The sequence below is a fragment of the Ctenopharyngodon idella genome, chromosome 5, assembly GCF_019924925.1.
Source record: "Ctenopharyngodon idella isolate HZGC_01 chromosome 5, HZGC01, whole genome shotgun sequence".
Taxonomy (NCBI): domain Eukaryota; kingdom Metazoa; phylum Chordata; class Actinopteri; order Cypriniformes; family Xenocyprididae; genus Ctenopharyngodon; species Ctenopharyngodon idella.
In genome coordinates, this window is record NC_067224.1 from 44163383 (window position 1) to 44180729 (window position 17347).

The window sequence follows — 17347 nt, forward strand, 5'->3', positions numbered from 1 at the left end:
CTAAAATGGACCATCAAAATAAAGTTTTACCAAACCACCTGCCAACCAATCAGAACACTCTAGCAATGATGTAACAACCACTCAGACTGCTTTGCCATCAGGCTGCTGATGAGTTCTGCACAAGGAAGCACCAGTCAGAATTACTATCAGGCTCTCAACATTCACAAACACACTGATCTCAGATCTATTTTCTGTCCCATAGAAACAGACTCAGCAAACATTACATTTTTTAAATACAGTCCTCATTTTTACATTCCTTAAATTTTTATCAGCATTCAAAACAAGTTTTAGTGTATGACTGAATGACATCAAAAGCCGATTGAATCTTATGCAGGGTTTGATTAGAAGGCGCACTACAATACATAATAGTGTCATCTGCATAAAAGTGAAAAATTGCATCCTGAATATCACAATCAAGACTATTTATGTAGATAAAAGGGGTCCCAACACAGATCTTTGGGGAACACCTTTAACAATCTCCAACGGTCCAGAACGTTTACCTTCAGCCTGTACACATCAAGTTCTTCCAGTTTTTAAATCAGAAAATAACATATGATAAACCAACACTAATCTATGCAGCAATATTTCATGATCCAAATCAATCAAACCTAATTCCAGAAAACATATACGAAGGTTAAGCATCTTGGCAGTGTTTACTGGATCTGGATGTGGTGCTAGCTAAGCTTTTGTGAGGTTTGAAGAGCTAAAACCCCTCAAACACCAGCTCTGCACCATGCATGTAATCGCTACAGCCTCTTCGGGTGAAGACGTCTCGACACTTCCTACACAGTCTATTCAGTAAACCAGCTCAGAGCAGCCTTATGCATGCAGAAATAAATCTGGGGATATGCAGAATAAAACGCCACCCTGGGAATTATTGACAACCAGCTGCGGATATCTAACTCCCCTACATTAAGTGAGCGCATTTGTCTCTTTCCGAGGCAGTGACCCCTTGAGTAAAGAGCTCTTCAGGTGAGGGTGAGCGGAGAACAGAAACCTCAGCTTTACTATTCAAAGGCACGAGCAAAAAAGGTTTTACTGTGTCCATGTTACACATCATTCATTTAGCAACAGATATAAGAATAATGATGCATAAATATAAGAAGCTCTACAAGATCATTTTGCATTTAAAATGATACACATGGTTTAGTATTACGCCATACAAACCATAAATACTGCAAAGTATGGCAAGACACTGCAAAATTAGTAAACGTGCATCAACAAAAGCACTAGAACTTACTTGAATTTGTACATAATAATAATAATAATAATAATATACAAATATGATTTGAACATGTTCTAGATAGATTTGATGAGATTCACCCTTTTGTTATAAACATAAATGAAACAGAATTCTGTCATAATGTCTTGTGTTGCTTCTCTGTGGCTCGGATCAGATTTCTAATGATTACCGTAATAAACGTTTAGCCTATTATTTGATTAAAATCTCGAGATACAGTCATTTTAATCAATTCGTTTTAGGAAAAACGTAAACAACTATACGTTCTTTTCGAGATTCAGTTGCTCATCGTTCATCTTTTTATTACCGAAACATACGATTAACATGAGAACGCATTAAAGGAGGAAAATATTCACATTAAATGTCACGTGTTTGTGTTTTATTTACACAGACACATAAACTCAGCGTAAAGGACAAAAGAATCGGCGTTGATAGTAATCGCGTTTAATCACATTAAGAGCTTGTAGCGCTGCTGCTGTTGTGCGTGTTAGATGTTCACACACGCATTCTCGTGTTATCCCTCCGCTATTATTCTGTATATTTGATAAGGAGCGGAGAATAATCTTACCGGTTGGTCGTGTGGATGTAGATGAGGCTGGCTGAAGCGGTTCTGCGGTAGTCTGATGTGTTTTCCTCTGAGGGTCGGGAGCTGTCCTCCGCTCGCGGTGCTGAACGCTCAGTGCTGGACAGCGACAACAGCGCAAGAGCCGAGAACGGGACGATTCGAGCCGAAGAGCTTCAGACGCGGCGCCCTCCAGCGCTCGGGAGGTGTAACTGCGGCGTACTGCAATACTGACTCATTTTAATAACCCAATCACATTAAAGAGAAAAAAAAAAAAAAAAATCAGAGAGAACCTAAACACAGCCAAACGAAGTAATAATAATAACAATACTTCATAAAACAGTAATTTAAAGGCACTTATAAAATGTGAAGGAAAGACAAGTATAAAAGTGTGAACTCACTAGCGACACCTGGTGAGGTACTATTAACACAGAAACATTTCTGCATAAATGTTAATGTTATATAAGCATTTTGCAATTATATATATATATAGATAGATATTTATACACACACACAACTGTATATACATATACACACTATATACACACGCACTGTATATACATACATATACACACACTGAGACAAACACATACTGTATATACATATATACACACACAGACTGACTGACACTGTATAAACTTACATATACACACACACAGACACACACAGACACACACAGACACACACACACACACACACACACACACACAGTATATATATACACACACACTATATTGCCAAAAGTTTTGGGACGCCTGCCTTTACGTGCACATGAACTTTAATGACATCCCATTCTTAATCCATAGGGTTTAATATGGAGTTGGCCCACCCTTTGCAGCTATAACAGCCTCAACTCTTCTGGGAAGGCTTTCCACAAGGTTTAGGAGTGTGTTTATGGGAATTTTTGACCATTCTTCTAGAAGTGCATTTGTGAGGTCAGGCAGTGATGTTGACGAGAAGGCCTGGCTCACAGTCTCCGCTCTAATTCATCCCGAAGGTGTTCTATCGGGTTGAGGTCAGGACTCTGTGCAGGCCAGTCAAGTTCCTCCACACCAAACTCGCTCATCCATGTCTTTATCGACCTTGCTTTGTGCACTGGTGCGCAGTCATTTTGAAACAGGAAGGGGCCATCCCCAAACTGTTCCCACAAAGTTGGGAGCATGAAATTGTCCAAAATGTCTTGGTATGCTGAAGCATTAAGAGTTCCTTTCACTGGAACTAAGGGGCCAAGCCCAACCCCTGAAAAACAACCCCACACCATAATCCCCCCTCCACCAAACTTTACACTTGGCACAATGCAGTCAGGTAAGTACCGTTCTCCTGGCAACCGCCAAACCTAGACAGAGAAGTGTGATTCGTCACTCCAGAGAACACGTCTCCACTGCTCTAGAGTCCAGTGGCGGTGTGCTTTACACCACTGCATCCGACACTTTGCATTGCACTTGGTGATGTAAGGCTTGGATGCAGCTGCTCGGACATGGAAACCCATTCCATGAAGCTCTCTACGCACTGTTCTTGAGATAATCTGAAGGCACATGAAGTTTGGAGGTCTGTAGCTATTGACTCTGCAGAAAGTTGGTGACTTCTGCTCACTGTGCGCCTCAGCATGCGCTGACTCTGCTCTGTGATTTTACGTGGCCTACCACTTTGTGGCTGAGTTGCTGTTGTTCCCAATTGCTTCCACTTTGTTATGATACCACTAACAGTTGACCGTGGAATATTTAGTAGTGAGGAAATTTCATGAATGGACTTATTGCACAGGTGGCAACCTATCACAGTACCACGCTTGAATTCACTGAGCTCCTGAGAGCGACCCATTCTTTCACAAATGTTTGTAGAAGCAGTCTGCATGCCTAGGTGCTTGATTTTATACACCTGTGGCCATGGAAGTGATTGGAACACCTGAATTCAATGATTTGGAGGGGTGTCCCAATACTTTTGAAAGGGTCCAAACTGTTATTTCTGTTATATGTTTTACAATTTTCCAAATGCAATTACATTTCATTGTAAGGTCTGGGAATAGATATTAAATCTAGTTACTTTTCATGCTAGTTCAACTTCATGCTAGATAATAGCTTACCTAATAGGTGTTACAAAAAAGAAAACATGGGATTTGTGCCTCTAATGCTTTACATATGGGACGCCGTATGTGTGCAATGCGCCATCAAACACTAATGCCATCACTGTGACACAAACACACTCTGAGAAAAACACAGTCAAATCTTACATTTATTCCTCGAGGGAATTTCGCACTTTGTTGAAAACGCCAGCCAAACAAAAGCTGAAATTACATGTTGTGGTGTAAACAAGGCACAGAACGTTATAGATAATGTCTCATTGTACTGTAAAACACTCACATTCATTGATATTCTGAGAATTACAGCATCAGCAGAAGAAACGTATGCGGTCTCTTCAACAGTAAGGCATTAAACGGCACATGTTACTGACTCAGCTAAACTGAATCAGATATATTGAGCTCCGATACACTGAGTTTGATGAGTTTGAATCTGGCTTACGTCAATTCCCTCTTTCATCAACTCTGATCAGCTTCTCTGTTTTCCTATAAATAATGAAAAGGACAAAAAACTAAGCCAAAGCCAGTAAAGTTCCTGCGAAGCATTTACCATCGATAAGCACTTGTATATTTGTGGGAAAGAGCATCATTTGCTGCATTTGTGAGAGAGTACATTGTCATTGGTCATTGCTGTTATGATTGTATGCATGTGATTGGCTGCAGTTTTAAGAGTGTGTGCTGTCATTGGTTGTAGCTGTGGGATGAATGTCCGTGATTGACAGCCTGGATGGCCTGTTCAGGAATCAGACTGGGATCTGTGAGGATTGATGTGGAGGTGCTGAGCAGACGGAGTGAACTCAAAACAGCTGGAGAGAGAGAGAGAGAGAGAGAGAGAGAGAGAGAGAGAGAGAGAGAGAGAGAGAGAGAGAGAGAGAGAGAGAGAGAGAGAGAGAGAGAGAGAGAGAGAAGGTAGAAGTATTACTATAAAACTGACTGCTAGATCTGACTCGATTTCTGATTAGCAGATTCAAAGCTGTTGTAAAATGCAGATAAACACACTGGAGATGCCTGGTCATTTAATTACTTTTCCCTTCAAAACGTAATGGATTACTCTTCATTTTTCTGTAATTATTTCTGATGTAATTGCATTTAAATATTGTATAGATTGTAGAGCAATTCTATATAAAACAGTGGATTTTACATGGAAATTTTACATCTGAAGTTAAAATGCAACCTTGCCCCTTTAAATATTTCGGTCAGTTCAAGAATAATTCATGCAATTTTATATGATTTATTTGAAAGAATTAAAAGAGCCGTTTCATGTCTATCTTTGTAACTGGTTGACTGATATGAGATTTAGAAAGTTTTTTAGAGTAACTAATTACCACTAAGTTGCTTGACAACTAATTAACGAGTTTACCCGGTGGAAGAATTATTTATTTTAAAGAAATTAATACTTTTATTAGCAATTTTATTATGTCAAAAGTGACAGTAAAGACATTTATAATTATACAATTTATAATTTTACAAAAGCTTTATTAAACTTTCTATTCTTCAAAAAATCCTGAAAAATAAAAATGTATCACAGTTTCCACAAAAATATGAAGCAGCACGACTGTTTTCAACATTGATAATAATCATAAATGTTTCTTGAGCAGCAAATCAGCATTAGAAGGATCATGTGACACTAAAGACTGGAGTAATGATGCTGGAAATTCAGCTTTGATCACTGGATATAAATTATGTTTTAAAATATATTCACATAGAAAACAGTTATTTTAAATTGTAATAATATTTCACTGTTTTTACTGTATTTTTGATCAAATAAACTAAGCCTTAGTGAACATAAGAGACTTTTGAATGGTAGTGTACGTATAGCCTTTTAATTATGTATAATTAATGCAATAATATGACACATTTAACCATTAATTAACATTTGAGGTCATGGTTTAGAGTAAGTTTTAAACTGTAAGATTTTACAGTAAGTTTGGTTCTGCATAATGTGAGAATTTTAATTCTAATCAAGCCTGAAATACACAGTGACTCTTATTTTGAAATGTCTTTTCTACTTCCAGCTGCTCATTCAAACATATGAGGGATATTAAAATATGCACTCTATAAACACCATAAAGCAAACCTTGTCATAATTCATCAATAATAAGCAATCACTTGGAATTTATTTAATATTTCATTAAAGTCCCCCTGCAGTCAATAATTTTATCTGTTAAAACACATCTTTGATAATCAAAATGACATATTTAAATGTTTTTTCCTGAGAAAATAATCTCTTCCTGTCTTAAAATAGCTTGACTGTAACTCTACACCTTTGATTCATTTAATATATGTGGATTCATGAATATGCAAATTAGCCCCGCCTCCACTCACTCACTCCAGCTCGGATTACCTGATCCACTTGCTCAACTTTAGTGAACGTTACACAAATGGCAAGTGGAAATATTGGTTTAACTCAGCCATATATGTTTGTAGGAGAATTGAATACACATGTACTCCTAAATATATTTTACAGTGTGCTCACATCTAATTTTAGTTGCAAATGCGAGTGAAACGCTCGCACTGAAATCATGGTGAGGTCTGATGTGAAAGTGAAACAGGAAGGAGTGTTATAGAGAGATGCTGGTCACTCACTGGGTCTGAGCGCGGGCAGAGAGCAGTGCTGGTCCAGCCAGGAGAGAGTGCTGCGACACAGATCATCAACACTGGCTGTGGACACCATACCGTTAAACGACTCGAACAGCGGCTCGATGATGATGCTGAACTATGAGAATGGCTTCAGATCAGGAAAATATGAAGAGGACTTGCATTTTAACAGAATTAATCCTGCTAACAGGACCAGAACAGATGTTTTGGATGCTTAAAATGAGACACTACAGGCAAAAACATTGTTTTTTTTTTTTCGTGCACTGGTCAGAGATTTTGGGCTTTTCAAAAAAAGTTGTTTTAGAGTAGTGAAAACACACATTTAAGTGTTTATTATACTTTATCTATTTGCATCTGTAGATTTTAATTTCAATCCGTATCTTTAAAGGCGATGAGTTTGAGTCAGAAATCTCCACTTCAGCAGCTTTACAAACACCAAACTTTACAGTTTATTCCTATCCGTATTCTGAAGGGCTTTACAGAGGGGTTGGTTCATATATCACCTGATTTATATAACATTCCTAAAAAAAATTTTTCTAGATGTTGACAGTATTTTCTAAGGTTTTGACGAGACACTTAGCTCATAAGACGAGATTGAGGATTTCTTAAAATACTGTGCAAAAATCTTGTCTCGTTCTCGTGAACACAATGACAAAATTCATGACTGGAAAAATAAGGTGCATCCCAATTTGCATACTTATGCACTATTCTATGCTGTTTTGTAGTATAAATAGTGCATGTAGTGTGTTCACACTAAAAATTCCAAAAAGAAAAAGTGCACTTTAAATACCCGGATGACGCATTTATTTAACTGAAAAAGCGAAGTGTGGAATGTTGGACACTTCATGCAATCAACTGGCACACCTTAATTATGTAGCGGAGGGGGAGGGGCATCAAACTTCGATGCTGAATGACAAAATATCCTTATAAAGTTCATACACTACACGGTTGAGTACATAAGTGCATAGTGCATCATTTAGGACACAACTATAGTCTGATAGGTTTGACATTGGGAGACAGGCTATTGTATGTAGCCTAATTTGCACGCATTAGGGAGCTCGCGTTTTACTTTCGCTTTCGAATTCGCGCTTAATCTGTGTAGGGAGCAGCGGTGCTGAGCACACATTCTACAAGACATGACATTTATCAGACACTGTTGCACAACGAATCCTCCGCCATGGTCTTGTCAGTCATCTCACCTTACTCTCGTCATGTGATCAGTGAACTGTGATTCCTGCTGCACTGTGTGCGACTCTGCAGCTTGTGCTGGATGAGCAGAGCAGATGTTTACAATAGTTTACAATTTAAGCAATGTTTTACAATTTAAATGATTATTTCTATAAATAAAAATTCTATAATATATTTCTATAAATAAAAAGCAAAATGAAAGTGTAGTAAACACAGCGGTGGCATATTATATGCTAATTTCACCCTCACGCTCATCACATTTTAATATCGCGAGATCTCATGGCATGAGATCTCATCAAACCCCTAGTATTTTATGATTGATGGAGTGATAAAAAATATCCAAAATCCCCTCTGTAAAAACCTTTAACTCTAATATATCAATAAAACGAAACAATAATTTTGAACCTGGCTATATCCAATGTTCAGAGTTCTGTCCTGGAAATGCAAGCAAATTAGTGCATATTTAATTTAGATAAGGCCTCATTTGCATTATTAAATATAACATTTCAGAAAACTTGTAATACACATAATGTTAGGAATTCTTAATGTAATCAATCAACTGGGGAAGTATGCCTCCCTCATGCCTTCCTCGATCAGTCATCACTTTTGTTCCAGATTAGGAACAGACACAAAGCTTTGTAGGATACAATCCAGAACTTCCAGTTCTGCAGCGTTTGAGCTCTCACATACTCTCTGAACTTCTCTCTCATGTGGTCGAATCGCTGTCGTGTTATTGGGACGCCTGTAGCAGGAAGCTGCTGCTGACACACACTACATACAAACAGATCAAATACAATCACACATTAATGGTTAAGTTTCTCATAAACACACACTATGTCCACAACATGGTAAAGCAGCTCAAGCACACTCACTTGATGGCAGAGTTGAGCACCAGGATCTCGTCTCTCAGCCTCTGGGCCTCCTCGTGGAGCTGAGCTCTCTCCTGCTGCATCTTACTGATGTACTCCGCTGTCTTCTGCAGCGTGGTGGCCTTACTGATCTGAGACCGATGGGAATGAGAGTTCGGAGTGTTAGGGTGAGGTGGAGGAAACGGCTGAAGATAATAAACCCTATGAGACTGATGTAGTGTCCGTATGTGTTCAATCTTAGTGAGCACTGCTGGAAGCTGAAAGTTACAAACAGCATCAATCTTCATCTGAAGTCTCATATTAAGTCTCTTCTATCTGAAGTAACTTACAAGCTAAAATGCATGCCTATTCTTTAAGTACCTAGTGAAAAAGAAGCACACTTCTGCATACTTTTGAAGAGGTGGTTGATTATGATTTCACTTTAACTTTAGTTAGTGTGTGATGTTGCTGTTTAAACATAAATAACATCTGCAAAGTTACGACGCTCAAAGTTCAATGCAAAGGGAGATATTTTCTTTTACAGAAATCACTTTTTAAGGACTACAACAAACAGCTGGTGACATCACTAACCCCAAAATTCACATAAACCCCGCCCCCGAGAACACACAACAAAGGGGGTGAGGCCATGTTGGGCTGCTTCAGAGAAGAGGAAGAGTTGTTGTAGAAGAGTGTTGTTGTCATGCCGTCATTTTACGCCGGACTGCTTCACAAACGAGGGTCAATTCAACACTGGATTTGCACAAAAGATTAACATGACGGCACATGCTAGTGGATGAGTTGAATCAACTCCACAGCAACTACATAAATTTATCCACTAACCATTCAGAAACGTCTAAAAGTTGTAACTTCTTCCTGAGTCTCTCCATCAGTGTCGACTCCGGTTTGAACAATGTAAGGCTGAACACCGTTACTGACAATCCTCATTTTAGCTGCGTGAGATTCTCCAGCTTTGTTGTTGTTGAGCAACTGAAGTGTGAGCTGTTAAAGCTCCACCCTCTTCTGGAAAGGGGGCCAGGAGCAGCAGCTCATTTACATTTAAAGGGACACACAAAAAAATGGCGTGTTTTTGCTCACACCCAAATGGGGCAAATTTGACAAGCTATAATAAATGATCTGTGGGCTATTTTGAGCTGAAACTTCACAGACACATTCTGGGGACACCAGAGACTTATATTACATCTTGTAAAAGTGGCATTATAGGTCCCCTTTAAGAACACTTCTACTCTTGGCCCCTACCATATATATATATATATACCCCCAAAACACTTGGAATATATGACACGTGTCACATGGGATCATTCTGTGATGCTTTTGCATCTTTTTTTAAAGCTTTGTAACTTGAAGTACAAAACAAGTGCACATTTAAAACAAATAAGCACACTTCTTTTTCACAAGAGGTGACTGATGTAGTCACTGAAACGAGCGTTACCTTTATACTTGGCTGTGAACTGAGAGTGGTCACCAGACTGTGTAGTGTGTCAAAGCCGAGCTTGATGTTGAACCGTCTCTTCTGCTCGGCAGAAATGTGTGTGATCCGTCGTGTGTCTGTCTGTAAAACAACACGACATGAGAAATACAACATAAACCGTGTAGTTATAAAACAAACATGTGCGGTGGGTGGATTTGTGTTTTTACTCTTGTGGACTCCATCTTGGCTTGTCCAGGGAACTCCTCTGGGCTTTTCTCCGGTGGATTCGTAGGTGACGTCTGGCCCATGTTTCCTGAAAAAGTAACTAAAAATACAAAAGACATTTCAATGGAAGCTTATTTCTGCCACAGAATAAAAAAAAAAAATTAAAAAGGTAATCTTAAAAATCTTAAAAAAATTCTGACTTTCCCCCTTTTGCTCACAATTAGGACTTTTTAATATCTAAGATACAAAATCACAATGTCAGAATTGTGAGATAAAAAGTTGCAATTAAAAGAGTCATGACGTGGATGTTTTATTATTTTAATATGTTCCTTGAGGTTCACTCATAATGTTAATAAAGTTTCTTGCACACACACACAAAAAAAAGATTATTTTCAACCTTCATTCTGACCCTCTGTCTAAAATGATCTTTTTTTTTTAAGGCGCGGCTCCTTTAAGGCTTCTCAGTAAATGCCACTGTTATTGCACGCGAGTAAGTGTTTTGAATAGGGTTGTCAAAAGTACCGACTTCGGTAATATTTCCACTGATAGGTAATGATAATGAAACTTGAAGGATGTTTTAATGGTACAAACACCTTACAATGTCAAAAGATCAAGGCAAATTTGATTTCTCATGTCCTGACTCCTTTAACTTTTTTACTCCATAGCGGACACAAGCTTCCATACATTTCATTACTTTTGAAATAAAACACAATGCTTGAGTTATTATCTGTGATATTGAACGGGTTTAGATGCATTAATACATTAAAACCACACAAATCAACACACCTGTCAAACTGGTCCTGTCACTCGCGTGCATTTGAACCGGGGAGAGTTTTTCTGTTTTGGGGATGAGAAGTGGCGCTTGTTGCGTGAGCAGAGAGGAAATGGTGTTTCCCTGCGAGATGCCGCTGTGGCCTGACATGTGTAACGGTGACAGTGGTGCGATCGCAGTAGAGGCCCAGGGGGGATTGTGGGAAATCTGTGATCCTCCACGACTGCTGCTTTTTGGCTGTTATGCAGGGGAAAAAAATGCATTCTTCATCTGAGATTTGAAGAGTAATCTGGATGACATTGTGTTTTTGGTTATTCACAATTTATGTTGTATACATTGCATGTTCAATATTCAAAAGAAAGTCTTTTTTTTTTTTGTGTACTTGAGTTTTCAGTATTAGCTACAAGAAAAAGTTCAAAAATACACAGTCAAAAGATTGGAATAATAAAGATTTTGAAAGAAGTCTCTTCTGCTCATCAAGGCTGCATTATTTAGATTAAAAAACAGTAATATTGTGAAATATTATCACAATTTTAGATTAACTGTTTCATATGTGAATATATTTTAAATTGTAATTATATTCCTGTGATGCAAAGCTACATTTTCTGCATCTTTACTCCAGTCTGTCTTGTCTAAATGCCTGTCAGTGTGGTTGTGTTATTTTCACTTGTTTTAGTTATTTATTCTGCTATCAGAAGAGCTTACCGGAGAGATGGGTGATGTTGGTCTGTGGCCTTTTAATCCCGCTGAAGGAGCATCAAAACTCAATGATGTTTTTCCTAGAGATATAAAGTTTAGTTGTATCTACAGCATCTGTGACACGCTGTTGATTACAAAAAATTATTTAGACATGCCTCAGTTTATAAAATAAAACAATACACTTACAATTGAAGTCACAAAACTATACATGTTAACATCAGTTTTATTTTAGCATTATTTGCATATACGATTACAGTATTTATTAATAATTAGGTTTTATTTTTATATTTTAGTTTTTTATAATTCTATTAAGCTTTAATTTATTTTAATTTCAGTTTTAGATTAAGTAATTTAAGTACTTATTTCAAAAGATCAGACAATCTGTATATATTTCTGGTTTTTGAATCTGACTGGCTGAGAACAGTACGATATTGCCCCAGTATCAGCAATGGAACCGCTTCACAGTTTGTATCACTCTGCTTGGGGCCACTGTCATGGCGGTCAAGCAAATCAACCATATTTTTTATAAATACTACTGTTGTTGTGTCACCAAATGTAGTTTTAAGAGTTTTTAGGCGAAAATGTAGTTATTTAGACCTCATATATGTGATTCATATATAAACAGTGCCTATTTTACAATTTGTTTAGAAGCTTTCGGAGATGCGAGCTCCAGGCTTATGTTGATTATGTTTATTATTTGCTTGTGTTTATGTCTTTTATAATGTCTATTTCTGTCAGGACCACTATCGTCAAATATGATTGATAACTGCATAGCGTTTGTATTGGCGGTATGGTTCTGTTCTGGGCAAGAACTCCCTGCGCATCCATGAAGCCTAGCATGGATAAGAGCAGCAATAACCCCCCTAGGGTAAACAGAACAGAACCAACATATGAAGATATAATTAATGTCAATAATTTAACATGTACACATATTTCAAGAATTAGTCTGATTCAGGGAAATCATAAGGCCAATCCTGACAGAAGAGAGGAGGAGCTGGGGATGGAGGAGGGTAATTTGCTCCTGAGAAATGCAATAGCTGCTGATAATACTGAGGAGCTTATATATGGATGCTGTGATAGGCGTCGTATTCCTATAGGTAGACGTCATCTGGGAGTCAGCTGATGCGAGCTTGACTGACGTGACCTGCCAGAACTGACGCCAACACTGGATTGTTGTTCATTTAAATATTGTTGTTCAATAAATATTATTTTATATTAATAATATGCCGTATTTGGTACTGTAAAAGTTACATTATTACGCCATTAGATGGCAACAAAGACTCTCTTTATGAGTCAGAACAAGGAAGTTGTTTTAGCGCTGTTATGGGAAATCCCCTTAACTTTTAAAAGGACAAAGACAAAGATATCGCTTTCCTCAGTGGACATTCAAACATATTTTTTATAGTGGATTTAATATTATGGACATCAACTTGAAGAATGAATGCTATATCAGATGCAGGTACTCGTTTAGTCGATCTCTCTCTCATAATACCATAATACTCGACTCTACATAATACATTAAGCTTCAATGAAGTGACTTAACAGTCCTTCGTTACTAGTTCTAAAGTGACATTTTAGAATTAGTAACAGAGGCTTGTGCTCAACTTTTAAACTATCATCTTGAGATTTAAATACGTGGTGGAAGGAAGTAGTTCTGCACAAAAGAGGGTTTTCAAAGACACTCCGTTGTAATTTCTTATTTATTTAAACACTTGTGCCGTCGAACTGTTGAAAGAATATATATATATATATATACACACACACACACACACACACACACACCTGGGAAATTCTTTTAAACGTTCGGTTGCTCACTAGCAACAAAGAAACTAAGAAGGAAAAATGACGAATCAAACATCTACATACGCTCTTGAGATCTGGAAGAGAGCAAATTAGCCAGGCAGCTCGTCTGAGTGGGCGGAGTTGTAGATGAAGTCATCACCCTTGGAACCAAGGGAGCTCCTGTTGTCTTCTGTTTGTGCTTCCCCCTGCCAGTAGGCACACCCACCTGCTGTGGCACAGAGAAGCAGTGAGAGAGGACGGCCGAGGGCAGAGACGGGGTTGCCGTCATGGGCTGGTAGCTCAAAGACATGCAGGTGGCAGGTGGAAACATCTCAGCAACGCTGGAGTATCCGTGCCCATGCTGGGGTTCTGATGGAAGGGTGGTCATGGCAGAGCCAGTGTGGGTGATAACTGTGGATGTGGCTGCTGTACAGGTCCGTGATTGGCTAGATGAAAATCTGTGTCTAAGGCAGGTTGTTGGGTAAAGACTTTCCTGAGCAATCGCACCTGGCATCTCAGTTGTCATGCCCGTGGCGTGGCCGCTGAACGACGTCTGCTGACTGTATTGGGCCATGCCAGACGAGAGGTTCAGAGAGTGATGGAAGTCACCAATGTATTCTGTGTGACCTTTGAACTTGGGATCTGAAGTTTCAGCACTGGGGTTGAAGGTCATGATGGGGTTTATGGTCTGGCGAGGATAACTGGGTCCAGGCAGGTTTACAGATGAGGAAGGCTGGGATAAATTTTCAGCTGAGAGAGGAGGCTAAAAATGAAAACAAACAAAAGTGAAATTATTTGACAAAGTTTGTCTTATAAATTTGGGGAAATGTATTGAATTTATGTGAAATCTCATGAGATTAATAGTCTAAAGCATAGTACGCATTTAACATCAAAATGTTAAAATAAATAAATGCATACATACATATTACATATAATATTTCATTTTTAATTAATTTTATTTTTTAAACATTTTAAATGTTGACATGTATACTATGCTATATAATATAATATAATATAATATAATAATATAATAATTAGCATGGTTAAAAGAGTGGTTCACATTTTGACATTAAAATCTTAAAATATGGAAGATAAGTGAGTGTTTGACAAAACAGTCATTTTTAAATTTTTTTTTTTTTTTTTTTTTTTTTTTGTGTGTTTTGGTGTTGGCCTTTCACAATTACACACTTTTTCAACTACAAATCAGCGTGGTACCTGTGTTAGCAGAGATCCTGTGTGTATCATCTGACTATTGACCGCAGAGGAAGAAGCTGAAGGAAATGCCACACTGGACGAACTCTCAAAGAAGCTGCAGTCTGAATAACCCACGTGCTCCGTCGGCTGCCCACGCAAACTCATGAAAATATCTAGAAAGCAATGAGCATAAGGCTAATTCTGACTTTTTAGGAATCTTGAAACTTTTTAAGTTTGCTTAAACAAGCATCACTACTACTATTGCATATACTTAGGGCTAGTGATTTGAACCACTACTGCATAGCAATGAGCTAAAACACAAAACAAATCACAAGCAGGTAAGCATGACTCACAGTTTCTTCAGAAATATCCACCTGAAAATGGCTGAAAAATGGCTTTAAAATGATTTCCAATGGAAAGACGCACTAACAAACATCAGAAGCTAAATCGACAACTCTAAAGTCTCCACTATAAACAAGTGTCCATGCAACATGGTTCAGTCTCTCACAGTATCTAAACTATTCCCCTAGACCTGCCAAACCCACATGCAACCAATCACAATGCCTGCTGGGAAAGGTATTTTCCACCTCGGATGATGTGGGCTTCATTCGGCCATTCAGTACCAGAGTTTAGTGTTTCACACGGTCACAACCAGGTCACATGCCTGCTGCAACCAGCCTTCACTCATTCTGTGTTGACATCTGTGAGAAATCTGGCAGTGCCACAATGAGTGAGACGGGCAGACAGCATGTCCAGGGCCTTGTGACTGAGTCCTGCCAGCTGACCACAGCAGACACTGCCAGGAACATGACAGGCATACAACTGCTGTCCATTAGAGAGGCCTTGATCCAGAAACTATCCAGATATCTGCTAGTAGGGGTGTGTGTCTATGATAATATCATAATTGTTATTTTAACGATGTAGAAGCTGACATTATCGAGTATTAGACATGTGATGAGACAGTTAGCTCACGAGACAAGATTTTTTACACAGTATTTAAAAAAATCCTCAATGATGAAATACATGACTAGAAAAAAAGTCTGCTTCTCTTTCATTTTTTATTTCGCGATCGCGCAAGATAAGATGAGACAAGATCAGACATTTGTCAGACGCTTAGGCTCTGTTGTGCAACGAATCCTCTGCCATGGTCTTGTCAGGCATCTCGCAACTTACACCGTGTCCTAACCAGACGCGATGCGATAAGATTCCAGCGACGAGCAATTTGACTGTCCACACCAATGAGAAGCGATAAAATATATCAAAAACCACAGCCAATCAGAAGAGAGTGTGGACGGGCTCTCTCGGCAAAAGCACAGCAGACACAATGAAACGGGGAAGTACATAGTAAAATTCATAAATATATACCATTTAAACATTATTTAAAGTACATACGGAGTGACTGAACCAATCTTTGTCATATAATACACTTGTTTGTTCGCATTGAGTTGACAGTTTGAACGTTCTTGTGCCCATTTATTTATTTTCAAGATCTGAGGTGAATTAGCCAGTGTTGTTTTCATTACAGCTAAAAAGCTGGGAACACCGAATGATATTCAAACTCATATTAGACGCTTTTAACATTAAATAAAGCACATAAACAGTACCTGATATTGTCATTTGCTTAATTTGTGTTGCCGTTCCAGGTTGGGACAAAAACTCAGTTTAACACGAAAAAGATACCTTTTATCGCATGTCGCGGCTTCGTGTCGCGTCTGGTTAGGACACGGTGTTACTCTCGTCACGTGATCAGTGAACTCTGATTCCTGCTGCGCTACGTACAACTCGGCAGCTTTTGTTGGATGAGCTAGATGGAATTGAAGTGACCGTTATCCAACTGAATTAAATGGTTTTTATTTCTATAAAAAGCAAAACGACAGTGGAGGTGTAATGTAAACATATGGATGGCATATTGAGAGTTTAAGACACAATATTGTCTGTTTTCGCCAACAAAAAAAGCTGCAACAGAACCACTGTACATTACAAAGTAACACACAGTGGTATTACGTTCCTGAATGAATCAGTGTTTTTTTTATTAATCAATGATTCAATGATCCATTTATATGGAGTCACTTGCTTCGCTCCTCGATGAACCAGCTGTTTAAATAAATTGGTTGAATGATTCAATGACTCACTCATTAAGACAGTGACTTGCTAAAACTACTGTAAGTACTGTTTTTTTTTTTTTTAATAATTTAATATTTCAATACTCAACATTTTATTTTTAAATCATTAATCTCAGCATTAAAACACACTCAGCAAAACATCTAATTATTGTTATTGACAAAATCTAAAAAATATAGAGATTATCATTTTTGGTCAATATAGCACACCCCTATCTGCTAGAAAAGATCTAGATCAGTAAACTAAAGAGCATTCTTTAAATTAAAGAGCATTCTTAATTCTTTAACATGCGTACGTAAGGTATTTAAGGCATATAATTAGGGTACATTTTAGTAAAGTAAGGGATAATGGTAATTTTCTATTTAATATTTAAATTTATTTAAATTGCCTCCTGATATGTTTTTGAACACTGAAACACTGCATTAAAAGTACATCTGCTGATACATCTGCTAAATTAAAATCGCAATCTGTCAAAATCTGTCAAAAAAAAAAAAAAAGTGATTTTATTATGTCCATATCGCTCAGCCCTACTATACATTATCCCATATTATTTACAGTGACACAAGATAAATTCGTACATGAATGAAGGGAACTGAATGAGTGAACAATGCTGTT

At 38.0% G+C, this 17347-nt stretch overlaps 2 protein-coding genes across 2 annotated transcripts in view; both read right to left on the reverse strand.

Annotated features, from left to right (window-relative positions):
* The window catches only part of srrm3 (serine/arginine repetitive matrix 3), a 95515-nt gene extending 93236 nt beyond the window's left edge, over positions 1 to 2279 (reverse strand). The window contains exon 1 of the mRNA XM_051894618.1: positions 1809 to 2279. The gene's annotated coding sequence lies outside the window, so the exon portion shown is untranslated. The remainder of the gene's footprint in view (positions 1 to 1808) is intronic.
* A 1734-nt stretch (positions 2280 to 4013) lies between these two features.
* Positions 4014 to 17347, reverse strand: part of LOC127513076 (carbohydrate-responsive element-binding protein) — a 34015-nt gene continuing 20681 nt past the window's right edge. Inside the window, exons 8-17 of the mRNA XM_051894600.1 lie at positions 14633 to 14784; positions 13502 to 14180; positions 11642 to 11715; positions 10951 to 11173; positions 10167 to 10264; positions 9961 to 10080; positions 8535 to 8662; positions 8310 to 8433; positions 6463 to 6592; positions 4014 to 4682 (exon numbers count right to left, since the gene is read on the reverse strand). Coding sequence (XP_051750560.1) covers positions 4558 to 4682; positions 6463 to 6592; positions 8310 to 8433; positions 8535 to 8662; positions 9961 to 10080; positions 10167 to 10264; positions 10951 to 11173; positions 11642 to 11715; positions 13502 to 14180; positions 14633 to 14784 — 1853 coding nt within the window. The 3' untranslated portion in view covers positions 4014 to 4557. The remainder of the gene's footprint in view (positions 4683 to 6462; positions 6593 to 8309; positions 8434 to 8534; positions 8663 to 9960; positions 10081 to 10166; positions 10265 to 10950; positions 11174 to 11641; positions 11716 to 13501; positions 14181 to 14632; positions 14785 to 17347) is intronic.